This window comes from Lynx canadensis, chromosome A2 (genome assembly GCF_007474595.2).
Source record: "Lynx canadensis isolate LIC74 chromosome A2, mLynCan4.pri.v2, whole genome shotgun sequence".
Lineage (NCBI taxonomy): Eukaryota > Metazoa > Chordata > Mammalia > Carnivora > Felidae > Lynx > Lynx canadensis.
The window spans coordinates 163012415-163034336 of record NC_044304.2 but is presented as its reverse complement, the minus strand read 5'-3'; the positions used below and the strand labels follow the sequence as shown (position 1 = coordinate 163034336).

The following is a 21922-nucleotide window of genomic DNA, read 5'->3' as shown; positions in this document are numbered from 1 at the left end:
CTCCTGATTTGAACAAGCGTCACTGAGATCCAGAGTTCTCCCCTTGCCTGCTCTGCCTTGGCTCAGAAACGCTTACCTGAGCCAAGTAACTTCCCCTATCTAGACTGCATCTTCCTAAACTGGCCTGGCTTTGCTATTAATTTTAACTAGCTTGACTCTCCCTGCCCCCCCCCCCCCGCCCCCAACAGTTTCCCAGTGACCAGGTGACCCTCATTTTAGCGAGGTAGGCTTGCTCTGTATCCTGAAGCTCGGGTCACTCTTCTGTTGACTTGCCTGTCTTAAGTCTTTCTTGCCCATTGACCTGAGGCTCCTATCAAGCAAAAATGCCCATGACTTTTGCCTCTAGATTGACAACTACGCTGCTGGGAATTGGGGGTGGGGGCGGCAAAAGACGCTACCATTTCTGTGTCTGAGAATGGGGGAGGTGAGTAGAGTCATCTGCAATTAGCGAATAATTAGCGCTGCTGACCCTTGGGGCTCATCAGCGCTCCTGGGGCCAGCCCCCAGCAATCAGCTAGGGCAGGTCGAGAGTGTCAGGCCCAGGAATGAATAGGGCTCATCAGCGGTGCTGGAGCCAGGGAGCCAATCAGGGAAATTAATAGCAGGAGAGAGGGAGAGAGAGAGGGAGGGAGGGAGACAGAGATAGACGGACAGACAGACAAGAGATACAGATAGAGGTGAGAAATGAGAAAAAATAGAATAACAACTGGGATAGGGAATGAGAAATAGGAATAATCAGGCAGGAATAGGGATAGAAAGGAAGGCAGGAAAGGGAAGAGTGGGAGGAAGGAAGAGCACGTAAGGGAAGGGGGAGAGGTGAGAGGAATGGTAAGTACTTGGCATAGTGTGGGCACTGGAGGAAATTACCTCCAGAGGCTACAGTGAGGAACTGAGGTAGTCCGCCACGGAGGAGGGAGCGAGGACGAAGGGGAAGAGCCCCTGTCGAGAGAACAGAGACCCGGGGAGAGGGGAACGGGGCTGGGAAGAAAGTACCGAGGGGGAAAGGGGCCCCTACACGAGGACCCTGAGCTGCGGCGCCCGGCGGCAGAGCGCGCCCCCTGCCGTCCCCGCCTCGCCGCCCGAGGGGGCGCCGCGGTCCAGTCCCGCCCGCGTCGCAGGGGCTTGCTCTTGGGGCGGCCCGGGAGGCACTCCGGGGACTGGCCCAGGGTCCTGCGGCGGGCGGCGGCCGGGGCCTGGGGCTTTGTGGTCCGGCCCCGCCGCCCTCCCGCCCCTCGCGGTGTGCCCTCCTTGCCGGGCGTCCCTCACCGCGTCCACGCCCAGCCCGGGCGGGCTGAGTGGGGGTGGGGGGGCGGGTTGGGTGGAGGGAGGGGCACCGACCCAGCAGCTGCCGCCGCCTTCTCGTCGGCCGCAAACTTTCACAAAGCGGCGTGTCCGGCCTCATCAATCTCCATTAATAATAGTTGGTTGGGCCGCGGGGGGCGGGCGGGGTCCCGGGCCGGCCGGCCGGGCCGCTGGGAACGGGCTCTGCGGAGGGAGCGGAGCCGGGCGCGGCGGCGGCGGGCGGAGGGAGGAAGTGAAGCGTAATTTGAGGAAGATGGATGAGTCCGGAGGGCGACACCCCCAGCCCGCCCGCTCGCCCGCCCCCTCCCTCCTTATGAGAGCGAGGGAGCGCGGCGCCGGAGCCACACTGCGCCGAGCCCGCGCCCCGCCGCCACCTCGGCCCGGGAGCCTGGGAGCGAGCCCTGCGTGTCCGCGCGGGGCGCCCGAGCCGCGGGGCGCACGGCGGCGCCCGGAGGGGAGCGCCCCGGGGCGGCCGTAGCTCCGGGCACGATGCAGAGAGCCGGAGGCGGGGGTGCCCCCGGGGGCAGCGGCGGGGGCAGCGGCGGGGGCCCGGGCACTGCCTTCTCCATTGACTCCCTGATCGGGCCACCGCCGCCTCGCTCCGGCCACTTACTCTACACCGGCTATCCCATGTTCATGCCCTACCGGCCGCTGGTGCTGCCGCAGGCGCTGGCCCCTGCGCCGCTGCCTGCCGGCCTCCCGCCTCTCGCCCCACTAGCCTCCTTTGCCGGCCGCCTTACCAACACGTTCTGCGCGGGACTGGGCCAGGCCGTGCCCTCGATGGTGGCGCTGACCACCGCGCTGCCCAGCTTCGCGGAGCCGCCCGACGCCTTCTACGGGCCCCAGGAGCTCGCCGCCGCCGCCGCCGCTGCCGCCGCCGCCACTGCCGCCCGAAACAACCCCGAGCCGGGTGGCCGACGCCCCGAGGGTGGGCTGGAAGCCGAGGAGCTGATGCCCGCCCGGGAGAAAGTGGCAGAGCCCCCACCGCCCCCGCCTCCGCACTTCTCAGAGACTTTCCCAAGTCTGCCGGGTAAGTGCTGGGGCCGACCAGGGCGCCGGGCGGGAGGCTCGTTCACTTGGAAATCCCAGACAGCAGCCGGCTCAGAATCTCAGCACCTGCCTGGAGCCCTGGAATCCCAGACCCCCAGATGCTGGGTTCTGCAGAACCACCTCCAGTTCTGTTCCAAACACGGCACCTCTAGAGCCCAGAACCGCTGCCCTGCTCTGTCTTCCAGAGTGCCTGAAGCCTCACCAAAGACTTCCCAGTACTCCCTTCCAAATTAGTGCCTTTTCTCCCAACACTCTACTCCTCACGCCTTGGCTCCCATGTCTCTTTTTAAGAATCCCTTCGTTTTTCTTCTCTGCAGAGGATAGAGAAGCTGCAACTGTGGGATTCCTGGGGACACTCGCAAGACCCCAGGGTGAGGGTACATTGGGACCGCTGTCAGTTCAGTAAGGGGAAGGCGATTCTGGCTTCTCTGTTGACCCCAAATGGGCTCTGTGATTGCAGGGGCAAAGGGAGAGTCTTAAAGCAGTGGCGACCACTTTGGTGACCCGGTTCAGCCTTAGTAGTAGAGGTCACTTCTGAATTGGCAGATTTAGAGATAAGCCTTGAAGAACTGAGTAAGGGGCCTAGCACCTGCTGGGTGGTGCAATACTGACTGGGAGGTCAAGAGAGAGGCTAAAGGCTGGGCTGGGTTGGGTGTGGCACAAATGCCTGGAGTCAAGAATCTAGCTAAGATTCTGGAACCAGTGAGCTTCAGCTAAGAGATAATTCAGGAACCCTGGATCCTCCATGGGAAGATGCCCTCTCAACGGAGGCAGGGCGTGTTAAGCTGAACCCGGTTTAGAATGAAACTACTCTGAGCCCTCCTGACCTCCCTGGTCAATCCTTAACCCCTAGAAGCCAGTACAGCTTTCCCCTATCCAGGGGCAAATCCAGGTGTGAGGAGATCCAAAGCTTACATGATTTAGTGGACTCTATTTAAGAAAAGAGGGGCTGCATGCAGGTGTGGGGTTCCTGAAGCTTGAACTTCTTTAGCCTGAGGATGGATCCGCCTATGCTTAACCATTCATCACATCAGCTTGGCGGGAGAAAGTGACCTCAGGAGGCCTGGAGGCTGACTCTAGCAGAGGCAAGAAGGAGATCCAAGAGTCCTTTTGTCCTTTGCCAGGAGAAGACAATTCCCGGTGATAGGTTTCTAGGCTCTTCCTTGAAATGGTCCAAAGGTCTCGTCATCCTTCCAGACTCCAAGCGCTGCTACAGGGCTTGTCTTCCTCTTCTTTTCCCCTTGACCCCTGGGCATTTTGGCTTTGGGGATCCAGTTGTTGTTTTTGTACCTGGTTGGGCCGGGGGGGGGGGGGCGGTGTCCAGTGGCTGAAGTCTGAGCAGCATCTTCTAAGGAGGATCAGAAGGAAATGATAGAGCAGCTCTTGGATGGTGGGAGGAAATGTCCACAAAATTAAAGGGCCCAGAGGGGAGGGGAAAAGTAGCTGGCAGGACGCCATTCGGAAGAAGAATGAATCAGGAGGATGTTCAGAATAGGATAGTCCTAAGGTAGAAAAGAGCAAGGCGGGCCATCAGAGGGATGGCTTTGGGGGCAGTAGGAGCTGGAAGAATAAGCAGATACCTGAGGAAGAGGTGAGCTGAGGGGGAGGAGAAAGGGAGGCAGCCCGGGGAAGGGGAACTGAGGGAGGCATCTGCCTAAGCCCTGGGAAGACTCGTCCTACCCTTTCAGGTCCCCTCGGTTATTTTCACCCATTTATGGAATGGAGGCTCTTTTCTGAAGCAGATAGAATATTTGCTGTAGAAGCAGACAGTGAGTGAGGAAATGAGAGGAGTAAGCAGAGGAAAAGAACTGAAAAGAAATATTGAGGAAAGAGGAATAGAGGAAAGGAAGGACCAACAAATGTGCTGTGTCCCCAGATTATCCAAAGAGAAAAGAGACAGAAGAGGTCTGTCTGCTGGAAGAGATAGTTACAAGGGATTTCTAGCCTGGGCTGTAAGAATAGTGAACAGAGTCTCTGGACCAGAAGTGTAGTGTGTGTGTGTGTGTGTGTGTGTGAGTGAAAGAGTTCTGTTTTGAGAGGTTTGGGAGCGAACTAAATAAATGTTCTAGTAGGAAATGGGGAAAAGTGTCAACACTAGGAGTAATTTTTTAAAAAGGTTTTTCAATATTGGGAGTGATGGTAAACTGGAATTTATACGTAGAGAATGATCAAGGAGAGATCATCATCTGAGGAAAATGTTGGAAGCAATAAAAAGACACTTGTTCTTTGAGTAAAGACAATTTTTTTTGGGGGGGGGGTGCCTGGGTGGCTCAGTCGGTTGAGTGTCCGACTTCGGCCCAGGTCATGATCTCATGGTTCGTGGGTTCGAGCCCCATGTCAGGCTCTGTGCTGACAGCTCGGGGCCTGGAGCCTGTTTCGGATTCTGTGTCTCCCTCTCTCTGCCCCTCCCCAGCTCTTGCTCACACTCTGTCTCTGTCAAAAATAAATAAACTTAAAAAAAATTTTTTTTAATAAAAAAGACTTTTTTTTTTTTTTTTTTTTTGGCTAAGAATGATGAGAAGGAGACCCTACAGAGGAAGAATTCTGAGAGGTGCTAGAGTGAAGGTAATCAGTCATATTGGGAAGAGGTATACATAAAGGGTTTATAGTAGGGCTTGTGGGGCAGAGCAGTAAGGAGAGATTTCAGAGGATAGAGACTGAGATCTTTATCTGTGACTGCCACCTCCTATCACTCACCAGGCCACTCACATCCCCCTGGCCAGCCCTCATTTTTCTCCTTAAGTAGTTGAGAAAAGAAAAGGAGATTCCAGAAATGTTAAACGTAGAATCAGTGTGGGGAGTGATGACACATGGCCCTTGCTGAAAATGGGAAAACGGGTATTTGGGGAATTGTATTAGAATATTTAGTATGAAATAAGAGAGTTTTTGCTTGAATAATGGGATTGAAACCTCAACATTAGAAGAGTTTTGGAGAAAGAATGCTGTCATTAAAATGACAGAGGAGGAATTCCTCTCCCAGTGTGAATGGGTAACATTGCTCTGAAATTAATTTCCATTTGTTTAGCATTTTACAGTTACTAGCCCTGTTAAGTGAAATTATAGTGAAAGTAGGCCAGTTTGGAGAATGATGAGTGAAGTTCTTTTTCTTGGGAATTACTGTTTTTCTTTTTTTTTGAAATTTTGCTTCAAGAGAGACACCACCTTACTACAATTGATGATGAAGAAAACAGAACTTTATTACGATTTGCGTGCAGGGGTAGAAGCTCTATTAGCAGGCAAAAAAAAAAAAAAAACAAAAAAACAAAAAAAAAAACCCACGGTGTTCAGAAATAATGGGTAGAAAAGGTATTGAGAATGGTAGATTAAAAATAATTCTGGGTTTAGAGTGTGGGCAACGGTGAGGATAATTGGGGAAGGTATCTTGGTGGAAGTGCTAAAAGAGGAGAGAATTTGGATTCCTGGAGAAGATTTAAAAGTATGAATCAACAGAAGAGCCCAGAATAGCAAGCCATTTATATAATTAAAAAATCATTAGCCATATTAAAAAGGTAGAAATAAACAGATGAAATTAATTGTAATAACATATTTCATCAAACCCAATATGTCTGATACTACTTCAGCATTAATCGATATAAAAATATTTAATGAGATATTTTATATCCTCTTTCCATATTGCCTTCCGTCTCCAGTGTGTATGTTATACTCCCAGCACATCTCAGTTCCATCAGCCGTGTTTCAAGTGGTCAGTAGCCTCATGTGGGCAGTGGTGACTTTTACTCAACATAACTGATCTAAAAGTCGTGAGAACAGAGTCATGTGAAAGTGATGGGGGCAAGGAGCTTTGAATTGGGGTGGATAGTGAAGTCTTCTCTGTGTTAGGAATAATGCAGAAAAGAGAGTAGCAAACTCTAAGTAAGTAAACCGTAAAAGGAGAAAAGGGAGTGGGTTGGGCAGCGGTGATCCTGTTGTATGTGAAGGTGCATATGAGCTCTGACCGAGAGTAGGTCCCAGCTGACTCGCAGACGTGGTGCAAATACGCGTCACAGAAACGATGGGTGAAGGTGATGCTGTGTGCCGGGGGAATGATGGAAAGAGCTGTCCGTTGGTAGAAATACAGAAGAAAACTTTAAATTGGGGGTGCTTACAGCAATGATTCAGGGAGAAAGGAATTGGATTGCTTGAAAACAAAGACTTAAGTGAGGGATGGCAGAGAGTCCATATATAATCGTTGGATGGATGATAAACATATAGTGAGAGATTCACATGGAAGATAATGCCAGTGTGGAGCATGGTGAAGAGAAGAAAACATTTGAGAAGAAAACACTGAGATGATACAGGAAAAAGAATATGCTGGGACCAACTGGGAGATGACAGTGTAGTGAACGTTATTTTTAAAAACTAAATTAAAAATTTGCTGATTTCTGAATAGAGATTGGCAATAATGACAGAAACCATGCAAGGAGACTAGGGAAACTTTCTAGGAGCATGATATTTGAGGGCTGATTGCTATGCGCTAAGCACCCAATTGTAGCTAGAGAACATTTTAGGTGACCAATTTTTGAATAGGTGCCCATTATGACTGTCAAGATGTATTTACTCATGAGAGAAAAACAGGAAATGATAAGGTGAAATGGAATCAGAGACTTCTGTTACAATTAGGAGGGAAATTTTTCTTGGAAGCAATGGAGATGCATGTTTTCCTAGAAATGTTGAGCACACAGAGTGTTTGCTCCACTGACATTTATAGAAAGGCAAGTGTTGCATTAACTTAATGTGATCGAAGGGTCATTTATTTAGGAGTCATGACACATGCACTCAGGTCTCAGCTTCGTCACTTATTAGTTGTGCAGCTTTGGCAAGTTGCTGCCTTCAATTCAGGGAACATTTATTGTGTGTTTATTATGGGCTTAGTATATTCAAGACACTATGGGAGAGTCAAGTCTTATAACTTCTCTAAGCTTGAGTTTCCTCATCTGAAACATAAAAGTTTTGATTTAGATTATTTAAAAAAAAATTTTTTTAATCATTTATTTCTGAGACAGACAGAGCATGAGTGGGGGAGGGGCAGAGAGAGGGGAGACACGGAATCGGAAGCAGGCTCCAGGCTCGGAGCTGCCAGCACAGAGCCTGACGCAGGGCTCGAACTCACGGACCGTGAGACCATGACCTGAGCCGAAGTCGGACGCTCAACCGACTGAGCCACACAGGCGCCCCCAGATTAGTTTTAATGTCTCTGTCAATTCCATAGAATAAAAGCTTGTTTTTCTAGCTTCAGTGCATTTCATGGGCCCCTTGTAAAGGGATCCGTTAATTATTAGTAGGGGAAAAATTACATCTTTATTTTTACTTTATTCCTAACTAAAAGTTGGCATTTTCTTTAATTACGAGTGTAGGCCAGAAACGATAGTAGTTTCAGCAGTAACTGAGATTTTTGTCATCAATAGAAATTACAGATGCTTTCTTATAAGTTTATATAGTCTTTGGAGGCATCTTGTTCAAAGAATTAACAAGCGTATATGATTATAACACAAATGCATTTTTAAATATCTGAAAACTGCATTTTTATATAATTAGCTTCTCATGTAATCCTATGTGTTTTATGTTATACACCTAAAAAACATTATTCTGAGAAGGGATTCACAGGTTGTATCAGACTGCCAAGGAGTTCATGGCACAAACAGTGTTAAGAACCCCTAGTTGAGGGACAGAGATCTTAGAAATGACAAGAGGAAAATTGTATCCGGAGGATTAGAATGGGATATTGAGGTGCCTTATACCATTGTGCAAGTAACACTTGGGAGGGTTGGAATAGAGAAGGGGGATCTCTGCAGTGGCGTATGTAAATATGGAGATATATATTTAGATGATTAGGAGGGTAATTCTTATACTCAGAATGATGGGCATAAATAGTCTATACTGGGAATAATGGGAGCAAGGAAGTAATTGGAATAATGAAGGGGAAATATTTTAATTGGAAAGGAGGAACGTGACATGATGAACGAAGTGCTTTGCATTGAGAGTAATGTCACGATGGGAAGCTATAGGCAAGAATTTTGCCTTGAAAGTAATGGGGAAAGAAGGAGCTTTGCCTCAACCGAAGCTGGGAATTGGGAAATGGAAACGAGCATGATGGAGCAGATGTGCAACAAGAGAAACTTAAGTAGGACTGATGGCAGGGAAAGGGGTTGGTGGGAGAGGATTTTTATCTAGAGGGAATAGGAAAATGCCCCATGCTGGGGTAGGAGAGAAGAAACCCCGAACCAATGGAAAGGATGGCACTGTCTATGCAGGTGGTGGTGCTCATGGCTACAGTGGTAGCGATGATGAGGCAAGAGGTCTGGATGTGGGAGTGATGGAGAAAAGGCTTGGGTTTTTCGTTGGCGATACGGTCATGCTGGGAGCAAGTTGTCAGCTTAGAAACACTGATGTGTTAATTGGGAGAAAGAGTGTGGGGAGAAGAGATGCTTGAATTTGGTGTGATGGAACAGCGGACTTACACAAGTTGAACTGAGTTGTGGTAGGAAGAGACAACACAGTACTACAACTAGTTGTGAAGCAATGTCTTCATTCCCTTCCCATTGTGGAAGGGAAAGGAATAACCTTCAAGTGATGACATGAAAAATCTGTATTAGAAGCAAGGGGGCTGCAGGGACTCAGAGAGACTAGGGTTATGAGGAGGAAAGAGCACTGTGTGAAAAATGAGCATGGGAGAAGCAGAAAAAAATGCTTCTGAACTGGGGGTGAAGGGAGATGGATTTCTTGACCGGATTACGGAGGAGATGGAATTACAACGGAAGCAATGGAGAAAATGGAAGTCTGCATTGGGAGCAATGGGAAGAGAAGTATAGTGCAGAAGTATACTAGAAGGAGGGAGGAAGACGAAATTATCCTGAGAGTGAAGGTAAGAAGCACTTTGTGCTGGAATTGGTGACAGCCCTTCTACACGTTATGCGTAGATACTAGAAACGTGTGACTGAGGGATCCTGGCCAACTCACACCGTCTATGTCTTAACTTCCTCATCAGTACCATTAGGGGTTTGACTTAGATGATCTCCAAGGTCACTTCCAGCTCTACAATCGTTTTATCTGTAAGGATACGTTTATTAATTAATTGTTTCCTTTGGGGGAAAAAAGGCATCCTGAGCAAAGGGGTTGGGGGAAATTCTGTACTTCTCAGTGCTGAATTGTCGTGGCCGCTGAAAAGGAGGCAGGCTGGGATATGTACATCTTGGGGCGAAATCGGGGCTGGGCTTGAGGATAGTGGAGGTCTTGTCCTCTGGGATTGGGGAGGTGTTATCAGAGCTATGGCTGTGTACAGTTGTCCGAGAAACGTCTGATGAAGGTGAGTGATCTTATCAAGGCCAAAAAAATTTGGGATGGGAGCCCCTGGGTGGCTTAGTCGGTTAAGCGTCTGAGTCTTGATTTCGGCTCAGACCACGATCTCACGATTGTGAGACCAAGCATCTGGCTCTGTGCTGGGTTTGGAGCCCGCTTAAGATTCTCTCTCTTCCTCTGTCCCTTCCCCGTTCTTGTTCTCATTCTCTCGCGCTCTCTCTCCCCCTTCCTCCTTCCCTCTCTAAATAAGTTAATAAATACACAACAACAACAACAACAAAACTTTAAAAAATTGGGGATCAGTTGTGCCTGAGTTTACCTGGTGAGGAAGGAAGGAGTGCCCATGAGGGAGTGAGAAAAAGAGAAGCCGTGTTGTGGAGCCCGTTCCTGGCCTTCTCTGTTACGTCTTCAGCTGGTACAGTATTTGTGCTAGGGTGCCACGGCAATCCAGTGTGCACAAAGAGATGTGGTGCTGCACAGCGGGACGAGCAGGGGCTTTGGATACAGATCTCGGTGCTACCCTTTCTTCGCGAGACAGATATTAACAGCAGCATACTCAGTCACAGTTTCCTCACCAGCAAAATGGGGCAACGATACTTAACCTCACAGAGTTAGGGATTAGATGAGAAGATGTTGTTCAGCATCCTCAAGTAATAGGTGTGCAAGAAATTCCTGGTGTCGTCCGTGTACTGGAAACGGATGGGGAGCCTACCTGGGAATTAAGTTGTGGAAGACTTCTTTACTAGAATCGTATAGGATAGGTGACACCCTTTGTGCTGATAGGGAGAAATAAGTCTGGAAGTAATGCTAGAAATAGCACTGTATCCTGAGAAGTGAATGCCGGGAGAGAACCAATGTATGCAGCGGATGAGGGTAGATGTCCCATTTTTTCCTTTGGCTCTTTCCCCCTCCTTTGATGTCTCTGTCTCACATTTCGGCATTCTCTGTAGAAGCCAAGACTACCCAACACCTTCCTTCCGTGTCCCACCGGAGCCTGTTCTTTTCTTTACATTGTGTGTATATTAAAAAACACCTCTCCTCCTTTCCTCACCCGAATTCCTGTTCCCTCATATGTCTGATCTCGCCTTGACGTTAAGAGCAAAGCTATTGGATTAAAGTAATTCACACTCAGATGGATTAAGGAGATTTTTTAAAGTCCACATGAATTTCAAACTGGTGGAATATTAGGTGGCGTTATTATGAATAATTTCAGGTAATGCGGAAACACTGTTTTGGATGGGATTGCTGTGGAGTGAGGCGGAGAGGCTTACTTTCCCCGGAGTCATGCGATTCTTGTCACTTGCAGTTACAGCACGGGGTGCGGTCAGAGCTCTTTGGGTTGCAGGTGACAGTAGCTCAACTCTAAGCTAAAATGGGCATTTATGGATTCACGTGGTTCTAAGTATAGGAGTTGAGTGGATCCGAAAATGCAAACAGTATCTGTTAGATCTTTTTTTTCCTTTCACTTGGCTGAAGGAAAGAGGCTTTGCCACATTCCGTCTTTAAGAGAGGTGAGAAAGGGCACAAGCATAAGCAGCTCTGAATTTTTACAGTCCGAGCTTGAGACCCCAGTGGATTCTAACACACACAAAATTCTAGAGTGACCGATTCACTGGAGTCCAGTCTCCTGGCAGATGGGAGAGATGGGATGTTAGGATTGGTCAGATCCAGGCCACGTGCTGCACGGCCGTGAAGGCGGGGAAATGCGACGGACAGGCCACCGTACTGGGTAGTTGATGAAAAGCGGTGCCCAAAGGGAGGGAGGGACGGGTGCTGAGCAGACAAAAATAAATCCCAAACAGATGTCTACCTCAACCCAAAAGAAAGAATCTACCTTAACTCCCTTCCAGTATTAGGGAGGAAAGCCTTCTCCCTGGCTCACTAAGTACTCCTAAGAGTGAGGGAAGAGACAGGGAGAGCGGAGCACTGAAGAGAGCTCTGTAATGAACGAGGTGGAGAGATGGGCACGGTAGAAAAATGTCTATTCCTCAGTGAGGCTGAGTCCTGTACAAGAAAGAGCTGTACTTGAGGGATGATGGAGATATTTGTAAACTAGAAGCTAGAAAAAGAAATGGATAGTAAAACAAAACTGTTTCCATAATTTGGTGATACTATTTTTTAAATGAAAAAATACAGGGGTGCCTGGGTGGCTTAGTTGGTTAAGCGTCTGACTTCGGCTCAGGTCATGATCTTACAGCTCGTGGGTTCAAGCCCCGCCCCACATCGGGCTCTGTGCTGACAGCTCGGAGCCTGGAGCCTGCTTTGGATTCTGTGTCTCCCTCTCTCTCCACCCCTCCCCTGCTCGTGCTCCGTCTCTCTGTCTCTCTCTCAAAAGTAAACAAACATTTAAAAAATTTTTTAATGAAAGAATACATTTCTAAATAAAAGGAATGCCGATTGGTAAGATTACATCATACAAACAATAAGGACAGAAAAAATTGATCTGGTAGGAATTTTGTCTTGGGGAATGATGGGAGAAATAGCCTATTAAGGACAAAGGTGAAATTTGGTAAGTGAGGCCTCTCATATGGCAAGTGTAAGAGCCTTCTCTGAGCATGGTAAGGGAAGATATTAATGATGAGGCTGGAGCTCTGCAGTGATAAGTGAAGGGGATGAGATCTAACTAAAACCAGGTTTGGTGGGAAGGTTATCTGATGAGGCGTCTGGGCATTTACTTCAAGTGCGAAGGGAAAAGAAGATATTTTGCTGGAAAGGATAGAAGGAGCATTGGTTGGAGATTTAGGAGACCAAGGTTCTAGACATTAATCTATCTCTAGCTGCGTGACTTAGGAAAATCATTTAATCTTTCTGAAACTCCGTGTTTTCACCTGAAATAAGGTTGCCAAGCCCTCCGTTAGTGCTACTAATAGGTCTACTCTATTTCAGCGAGTTGCTTAAAGGTAAACAGTAAGCGTGGAGATGTTTTGGAACATCAACGTTTACAAGGGTGCCCTTGGCAATGACAGTGTTGGTATGCCATGAGAGGAACTCTGAGCTTGGAGTGGTGGGGAAATTGCCCTGAGCTCGTCATGAAGGTGGGAGGGGTCCTGGACGACAGTGGTGTAGAGAAGACTCTCAAGTCAATTTGGAGTAAGGAGTGCTGAAGGGTCGTGGGAGAGTGGAGAGACAGAAAGTAAAAATGAATTTTCCTTATTGCACCAAAAGTTATAGGAAGGGGTGGTGGCATGAAAGGGGATGAGTGAAAAATAAATTGAAAGTGAGCTAATTGCCGTAAATGACGAGAGAAAGTACTGTCTCCACAAAGAACAGAGAAATAATTCCGTGCTGGACATCATGATGAAGATTTGGAAACGAGAATGGTGGCAAACATACCTCTTTTTTTGAGGGGTGACCTGAGTTTCTTTCTACCTTTTGACCTCACGCAAAATTGTTTCTGTATTCAGGGAGCTGAGTAGTTGACTCGGGAGGAGACTTACTACCCTGACAGTAGTTCGGGGTGTGTGAGGGTAGTTGTTTTGGAAGTAGAGGGAAGTCAGAACTGAGTATCATGAGAGAGAGAGACTTCTCTTCAGTGAATAATAAAGGCTGTTGATTTTATAGAAGGTGAAACAGAACAGGATGGATGAGGGACAGCACAGGGGCTCTGTGAGTTCCCATAGCTGGGGTCTAAAGTGGTTTTCCACTCCTTGGGTGGTTGTCTGCACCACAGCCCAGGCCCAGCCCACCCTTCTTGGTGACCACAGCTCTAGATGGTGCAAGTCTGGTGCTATTTATTTTTTCTCCTGGAGAGTATCTACCGGGGGTTCTTTGGCCCTTGATTTCTTCCCCAGCCTGACCAGACCCGCTCATAAGATGAGCTTTTCTGTACCTCTGGTGCCCTCTTGGAAGGAAGGCCCCACGCAGATGTGTCCCTGGAGCCTGAATACTGCTCTCTGGAGTGGGAAGTATACTCTCGGCATGGACTTGACAAGTAATTGTGTCATAAACCTTCTGATTTCTGGTTCTTAGGATAATCACATCCACCGTGAGAATTCGTAAGAACTCTAGATATTTCCTCGTAACTGATCTGCCCCACACTCATAGGATAGACACCACACTTCTTTCTGATCCTAGGCTTACACGTAAGGAGTAAGCTGAAAACTCAGCATCCTCTTATGTCACCAATAACATCACTTTCATACGCAAAGAACAGAACCTTTCTGTTTGGCCTAGCTATGTACATAGTCAGATTGTTTCCAATTAAAACTTTTTTCTTCTGCTGAAATTATTCTCATCAGAATCATTATTTCCCATGTAAAATTTTCAATGAGGTCTTATCTTATGGATCAAGTTTTTTGTTCATATCAACCGGTTATAGCGTCTGCAATTAGTAATTTACTTTTATGGACATTATATCTACCAAGCCCAATTATTCTAAATCAAATTTTGCAATTAGAAATTTTATTAAAAAGATTTGCTTCTGTCAGTTTTTAGTCAATAACACGTTTTTCTACGTGCAGTTTGTTTTATCTCGTTTGATTATATTTACCATTAATATTCATTACAAATCAGATAAAATAAAATAGCTTGCATTTATTTTGTAGCTCATCCATTAGAAAAGAGTAAGCTGTTTCAGGATTACTATATTGTTTTGTTTTTGAGAGAGTGTGCACGTGCACACAAGCTGGGGAGGGGCAGAGAGCGAGCAAGAGAACCTTAAGCAGGCCCCATGCTCACGTGCAGTGTGGAGCCCCAGTCCCACAGCTACGAAATCATGACCTGAGCAGAACTCACGAAGTGGATGCCACCTCGGTGCCGCAGGATTGGTACGTTGTTAAGGGTTGGTCTCCCTTTTTGCCTCACCCAATTCTTTTGAATGTGTCTCCTTCACTTTGGGCAGTGATTCTTAAAGTGCTCTGTCTTAGTGGAGCAAAGAACATGTGGCAGGGTGAAAATGTTTTGTTTTGCTCCAGATGCAGCAATGTTTGGGGGGAGAAAGGCAGGGGTGTGATTTTTTAAGCGTTTTGCTCTTCCCCCCCCCTATTTTCTACCCCTTCTTTCGACTTTCCAGCCCTTTGACTTTCTCCGATTCATCATTTCATTCTCCTGCCACTACGTCTACCCCACTTCTCTCTTGTCCCAGTCCTCTTTCTGCCTTCTTTGGCCTTACCTTTTCTTTCTCACTTCTCAGTGTTATTCACTGCCCTAGACCTTCTCCTTTGAGGGTCAAGCTGTATTTCCCCCTCCCGTGGCTTTCTCCTATTGCCCCGCCCCCGGCTGCCTCCAAGAGTTCCTTATCAGAGCCCTCGATGTCATGATTATAAAGGCTCAGAGAGAAACTCTGGCCCCTGTCACTCGGCATCCCACCGGGATCGAGTAACCAAGAGAGGTTGTGAACCTGTGCCCCATGTATGGCTTTAAAAGCAGCACTGAGGGAGGCCTGCTTATGTGGGCTTGGTTTTATGGAATCTGTCTGAAGACAGAGGGATAGATGATATGATCTCAGGGGGCCCTGCCAGATCAAGGAAGCTGGGAGCCTCGTCTCAATCACCATCAGTTTAGATTTATGGGACGCCCCCTGGGTGCTCGGAGCTGTGCTAAATGATTTCACCCTTCAGGCCCTGAAATCCAGTTTCTGCCTTTTTAGCAGCTGTTTAAAATATTGTAGTGTTAGGCTGCGTTTTTACAAGCTTTTATTCTTTTTGTTATTTACTACAAACCATGTTTTAAAAATTGCAAGTTCAAGGATTTAGTAATGATGTATGTTCACTTCATCTTCATGTATTTGGTAATGATGTATATAGTAATGAGGGGTTTCCCCTCCTTTCTTTTAGCATAAGACCCTATAGATTCCCACTGCATATGGCTTTCTCTCCAGCCAATGTGAGATCAGAGGGCATACTGAAAAGTGGATAGAATCATACTCATGGAGAGGATGTCTTCTGGGCACTGGATGGGGTGGAGTTGTGGGGAATATTTTAGGAGAGGGTTGGGAAAGGAAGAACAGAGATAGAAGTGGGAGAGAGAAGGGCGCCTGGGTGGCTCAGTCGGTTAAGCGTCCAACTTCGGCTCAGGTCATGATCTCGTGGTTCATGAGTTCGAACCCCGTGTCGGGCTCTGTGCTGACAGCTCAGAGCCTGGAGCCTTCTTCAGATTCTGTGTCTCCTTCTGTCTCTCTGCCTCTCCCCTCCTCAAGCTCTGTCTCTCTCAAAAAGAAATATTAAACAATCAATCAATCAATCAATAAATAAATAAATAAATAGAAGTGGGAGAGAGGGAGGAAGGGAGAAAGTGCTGGGAATAGGTTTTTATTTAGTCAACAAATATTTATTAGGTGCCTACTCTGTGCAGTTGATTTCCTAGATGCTGAAGATACAGCAGTGAAAAAAATGTATTAAAAATCCCTACCTTCATGAAGCTTATATTCTAATAGGAAAAGACAGTCAATAAAATAAACAAATAAAATTGGTGACATGTACTGTAGCAACAAATAAAGCAGAAAAGGTAGATAGGAATACTGGGAGTTGTTTGTTTGTTTGTTTAGGGAGTTGTCATTTTTAAAAGATGATCAGGGAACATCTCCTTGGTAAAGCAAGGACCTGAAGGAGGCAGGAAATGAGCCAGCGCAAAAATCTAGATGAAGAGCCTAGTATTCCGAACAGAAGAATAAGCTGGCAGAGGGGGAGGGCAGGGCAGGCAGAAGCAGGGAAACCAGTTTGGAGAAAAGGTCGATGAACTGGGCAAGACATGATGCTGACTTGGATTAGTGGTCGCAGAGGAGGTGGTGAGAAGGTCAGGCTCTGGGATCGGGCATGGGTTGTGAGAGAGAGGAGTGAAGGATTGATCTGAACCACAAGGAGGACGGAGCTACCATTAACCAAGCCGGGAAATTCATGGGTGCAGATGGCGAAGAGCTGGTTTGGGGGAGAGGTCAGGAGTTCAGTTTGGGACATGTTAAGTTTGAGGTGCGTGGAAACGGAAAGGGGTGTGAGGAGGAACCGTTGGCGACGCGAAGGAGGAAGCCAAGGATGTGACTGTTGCAGAAAACAAAACGTACTTGGCCAGGAAGGAGGGACGGGAGAAAGTGTGGACCGAGAGGGGAGGATGTGAGGAGGGATATCGAGACACCACGTGGAGCGGGTGACACCACGTGGAGCGGGTGCTGAGAAGCTCAGACCAGCAGCCAAAGAGAATAGAGCATCCTTGCTAATGAAAAGCAACAAACAGAAGGAACATGGGAAGGCTGGGTGAGCCTAAACTAGGGTATGCCACACGGGTTTTGAAGTCAGATAGAATGAAGCACGAAAGGAAGGAAAGGCAGGGCCTGGGGATAAAAATGTCCTTGAGATGCGCAGCAGCTGACTGTGACGGTGGTGGGTAATCGGAGGTGGGCTGACAATTCTGGCCTCTAAGGAGAGTGTAAACATGGTTCTCAAGGAAAAGAAACAGGCGTAGATTGATTGCGTCAGGCAAGGGAAAGGACGACCCTGGGGATGGGGAAGGGGAAAGTTACTGGGCTGGTCCTTGAGACGCTGAGAAGTTCCTTCTGGAGCACAGGCAGGTGGGGAGGTGTGCTGGGAGGTGTTCTAGCCCCGTAGGCACCTGCACACACGTTTCCCCTTTAAAGCATTTCACCGCTCCCTGAAGTTATTTTACTTCGGGCCGTATTTTCCACCTCAGATCTTCTGCGTGTCCGTGTGATGTGTGGTGGTTATAGATAGATGCACTCCGGCACTTACAGAATCCTGCCCTCTTCACACATCAACCGGATGGTAAAAAGCTGACTGTTCAGTTTACTCTTGTTCTCTTTCCTATTGGTTGGCTTTCTTTTGAGTTTTTGTTTCACTGCTTATTGGCCCTTTGGGCAGCAAACAAGGCAGTTTTACAACTCAACTACTGAAAATATTTGTAATGCGTTCTTTGCAGTTCTGACAAAACAGTGGGCAGGAGTAAAACCAATGATTAAGTATTAGAATTACACACGGATTTGAAATGCTTCATATGGCTGATTACAAATAATCAGTAATCTACTAAATGAGCCAAAATTTATTTTACCATTTTCCTATCTGTATTTTCCCTTGTTGCACTTCTCTTTCTTCGTCTCCTCCCGTATTCCCTCCAGTTCCTCCAGCTGATGTCAAGCTCAGGGGCCTCAGGATTCTGAACTTGAGCAGAAAGCAGGTGTTTATGCTGCTCAAGCATCCTTGGTTGGGAAAGAGGGAAGGTGGGAAAGAGAAGATATCATTTTATAATTAAGGAGTAGGGGAAGGATGAAAAGGGGACTAAGAGGGCTAAGCGATTGGAAGAAAAATCTGGCCACAGATAAGGTGGCCCTGGGAGGGCTCCCCATTCTGGGCTGGATGATCTGGTCAAGAATTAGAAGTAGGGGTAAGGAAACCTCTTTGGGGTAAGGAAATCCTTTGATAATATTTCTTGGGCCCAGATTTGGGGATCGGTGGGGATGGGGAATCAGATGACCCTTAGGTTTCCATCTGGAAATGAGATTCTAAGATTCTAGATCTAGGGAAGAGGGAAGGTGGGGAGACAGTTTAGCACTGGGGCGGGTGAGGATTCCTAGGAGAGTAACAAAGGCCGCAGTGTGATGTCCCCCCTCTATCCTGCAGAAGCGCATCCTTCTACACGGCTTCCTCCTGCCCATAGTAACAGAAAGGCTCCTAGGCCGGGCCCCACACTGCTTCATTCTAGGGCCTGAGGCTGTGCAGTCTGGATCTGGAGGGGTGGTGAAGGAGTGGAAAGTGCTTGGTCTGGGTTTGGAGAAAGCTGGGAAGGTAGTGGGCAGGGAGAAAGAGGTGGGGGGGCGGGTGGTAAAGTTGGGTCACAGTCCTGGGAATGACATTCCTTTGATATGCACTTACTGCCTCCCCCCACTTTGCTGTAGTGAAATCTGTGCTGGTTAATAGCTCTCTTTCCATCTCTTTGTCTTCCCTGAACCTCTTCCCCACCCCATGTCCTGGATGTGCCGTCCTTGTCTCCCCTCCTCCCCATCTCCTCCCTTCCACGTCTCGTGCCCTCCTGCCGTCATCCTGTCCGTGCCCGGCCCTGGTTCCACGTGCCTCCTCCAACCTGTCTGCCTTTTCCTTGCCTGCTCCTTCCCCATCCGTTGGTTTTCGCTCCCCACAGCAGAGGGGAAGGTGTACAGCTCAGATGAGGAGAAGCTGGAGGCACCAGCAGGAGACCCGGCAGGCAGCGAACAGGAGGAAGAGGGCTCAGGCGGTGACAGCGAGGACGACGGTTTCCTGGACAGTTCTGCAGGGGGCCCAGGGGCTCTCCTGGGACCTAAACCGAAGCTAAAGGGAAGCCTGGGGACTGGAGCTGAGGAGGGGGCACCAGTGGCAGCTGGAGTCACAGCTCCTGGGGGCAAAAGCCGACGGCGCCGCACGGCATTTACCAGTGAGCAGCTTTTGGAATTGGAGAAGGAGTTCCACTGCAAGAAATACCTGAGCTTGACAGAGCGTTCCCAGATCGCCCACGCCCTCAAGCTCAGTGAGGTGCAGGTCAAGATCTGGTTTCAGAATCGGCGGGCCAAGTGGAAGCGCATCAAAGCTGGCAACGTGAGCAGCCGTTCCGGGGAGCCCGTGAGAAACCCCAAGATTGTTGTCCCCATACCTGTGCATGTCAACAGGTTTGCTGTACGGAGCCAGCACCAACAAATGGAACAGGGCGCCCGGCCCTGAAGGGGCTCCCAAGGATCCTGGAAGGCAGCCGATCTGTCCCCGAGTCTGCTCTGAGACTGGGTTAGGGTTCTGCGGACCAGCGGGGCTGCTGCTACGATGCTGCCCTGGGAGAGGGCTCCGTCGGCAACTAACTTAGCGCTAGGTACGCTCTCCTGGCAACCTGAGACCTGGGCCCCTGGCCCTGAGCCTATTCCAGGGATCCTCAGACCGGGGGCTTCAGAGATAACGGGGCTTGAGTCCTCATCACTGCGGAGCTGTTGCGGGGGGGGGGGGGGGGGAGACGGACTCCTGGGGAGGGGGTGGGTTCTCACCCTCCAAGGGCCTGAAAGCTTCCCACTAATGCCCTGGGATTACTGCTCACAGGGGTGGAAAGAATCCAGGGTGATGCCTAGCCAAGCTGATCACAGCTCCTTATTTATTTTCTGTAAAGTTTGTATATATGGAGCTATCTGCCTCTGTCTGTCTGCACCCCTGAGAGAGACTGGGAAAGTTCGATGTTCCGTCATCATTAGCCAGAGTTCAGTTCCCTCTTACTGCCTTGTGGGCGCGGTCTGGCCTGTCTGTAGCGCAAGGGCATGCAAAGAAACAGAATGAAACTGTCACCAGCCTCCTTAGAAAACCTTCGGCTCGCACCATCTCCCCCCACGTAAACTACCTTCACTTCTGTCCTTCCCCGTCCCGGTACCTCCCACAGTCCGCACCTAGGCCTCACGTTCCCAGCACAACACTTCTTTTCTCTTTACCCATTAAACAGGCAAGCTTCTTCATCTCTGCTCTCTTCTCTTTGGAAGAGCTGGCAGACTTGAGAACGGAAGATCCACTCCCTTTTGCGTTACGAGGGGAAATGAGTACTTGACCCTAGTTTATTTAGCTGGCGTACGGCCAGGCCCCAACTAGGTAGACGCTGGCAGTCCCGTCAGTGACTAGGCAGGGCAGTTTGGGGGGTGCGCCGGTGTCATCCGCGAGCTCACGACTTCTTCCCGGCAGAGGACGCAGCAGCTTAGTCCATCTCTGCCGCACTTTGGTATTTCAGATGTGAGGGCCCGGAGCACGACTCCTTTCTGGTTCTCTGTTCGTACTGCGTTAACTGGTGTCTCTTCCTCCCCATCGCGTGTTTTACCAAGGTTGGGGTACCAGATCCTCTTCTGTTATGAAACGACATTGGTTGAGAGGCCCCCCCCCCCCCCCGCAAAACGGATGAGGCAGGAAGGAATGATGGTTCTGGACGTGTGTACTGTAGGAGAAGCTACAGAGACCGGACCTGGGAGCTTGGGGGTTGGGATTCTAAGAGCTAGTTAGGGGGACCAAGTAAACGTGAGGATAAGAGACTTCAGGGGCACTTGCAAGAAACCGGGTATCCTGTGAGCGAAAGAAGACAAACTAAAGCTATTTGCCATTTCCCCCACCTTCACAGAAGGGCTACTATCCTGTACCAACTGTGGAGCGGGGCTGCACAGACACGCCTGCACAGACATTGGGGAAAGAGGATTATTACAGAAACCAGCTGAAGTTGGGATCATGGTAAGCGGGGCTTCTTGGGAAGAAACCTGACCTGCACTGATCTGGGAGGACAGCTAGGGGAGAGAACAGAGCCGCCGAGAAGAAAAATGGGCAGAGCGAGGAGTGAGGCTAGGACACTCAGAAGATTAAGGTCAGGGAGGGAAACACAAGCTCAAATACCTGGCCGGCCCCCTCACCTTCCGTGGAAAACTGCTGCTGTTCCTGATTCCTAGGATGGCAGGCCAACCAGTATTTACTCAAACATCTGCTGAGCGCCTCGTATGATGAAGACAGGCTTTCCTTGGCAGTTCCTTTCTCCTAGCTGGTTTTGGCAACCAAACAGCAAGCCGGGGCTGTGACCGGTTATTCGCAACAGGGTCGCGGTTCCCCAGCTCGGATGCAGGGGTCCAGGCTGCTATTTGGCTAAAATCCAGCAAGGCTTGAAAATTAGGTTAAAAAAAGTAGTGCGGACCAGCCCCATTCCCGATCTAGATTGAGGCTGTCTCTGCCCACGAAGGGAACCTATGAGATTAGATGCTTTTTAGGGGCCAGGCCAGGCAGTGGTTGAGGATCACAGGCGCTATTGTCACTTTGGCGGTCGGGAATTCATGTCCACAGGTCTAGGGCTAGAGCAGACGTTCTCTGGTGCTGTGCCTGAGGGAAGGAGGCTGGGGGGAAACCGAGGCCCTGATTTGCCACTTTTTTCTGGATTTACTATGAAGCCTCCTAAACTATACTGGACAGTACTCAGCCAGTTAAGCAGCTTGTTTTCCTTAGGGAAAATAAGAAAGTTGATTATTGCTAGTATGTTTCTGAGCCCAGGAGCCCCTTCTTATACATACCAAAGGCCCTATTTCTGTTCTACCCTGATCTTTGCCTAAGGCTCTTATCAGCCTTGCAAAAGGGCTGCGGACCAAGAAAATACAATCTGGTTTCTTCTCTGAACAGCATTTACTTAGCATTTGCTTAGTTATCTACCTGCACTTAGGTGGGTTCCCATCAGAGTGCCAACCCCCCCCCCCCCCAGTGTACACTCATCAAGTATTGGAGAAAGACGGGGCCACCAGCAAAGCGGTTGTAGGGATGGGAAAACGGGCTCCTTGGAGAGCAGGGACCTTAACTTTGCAAGTTCTCATCCT

General features: G+C 48.9%; 1 protein-coding gene across 2 annotated transcripts; it reads left to right on the top strand.

Moving 5' to 3' along the window:
• Nucleotides 1–1791: 1791 nt before the first annotated feature.
• Nucleotides 1792–21541, top strand: GBX1 (gastrulation brain homeobox 1). 2 transcript variants are annotated; one of them, XR_003967323.1, is made up of 3 exons: nucleotides 1792–2332; nucleotides 18730–19425; nucleotides 20698–21541. XR_003967323.1 is itself a non-coding variant. In XM_030308839.1 (2 exons), exons 1-2 carry the CDS (start codon nucleotides 1792–1794, stop codon nucleotides 19281–19283), a joined length of 1095 nt encoding a protein of 364 aa, XP_030164699.1. In that variant the 3' UTR covers nucleotides 19284–19531. The 2 variants fall into 2 exon arrangements, 1 of the variants encoding a protein (XP_030164699.1); XM_030308839.1 differs by lacking the exon at nucleotides 20698–21541 and having other exon boundaries at nucleotides 18730–19531.
• The last annotated feature ends 381 nt before the right edge of the window (nucleotides 21542–21922 follow it).

Excerpts from the sequence above, each read along its gene's own strand:
- GBX1 (XM_030308839.1), top strand. The coding sequence starts at position 1,792 with ATGCAGAGAGCCGGAGGCGGGGGTGCCCCCGGGGGCAGCGGCGGGGGC. Across the intron at positions 2,333-18,729 it reads GACTTTCCCAAGTCTGCCGG|CAGAGGGGAAGGTGTACAGC; the intron begins GTAAGTGCTGGG and ends CGCTCCCCACAG.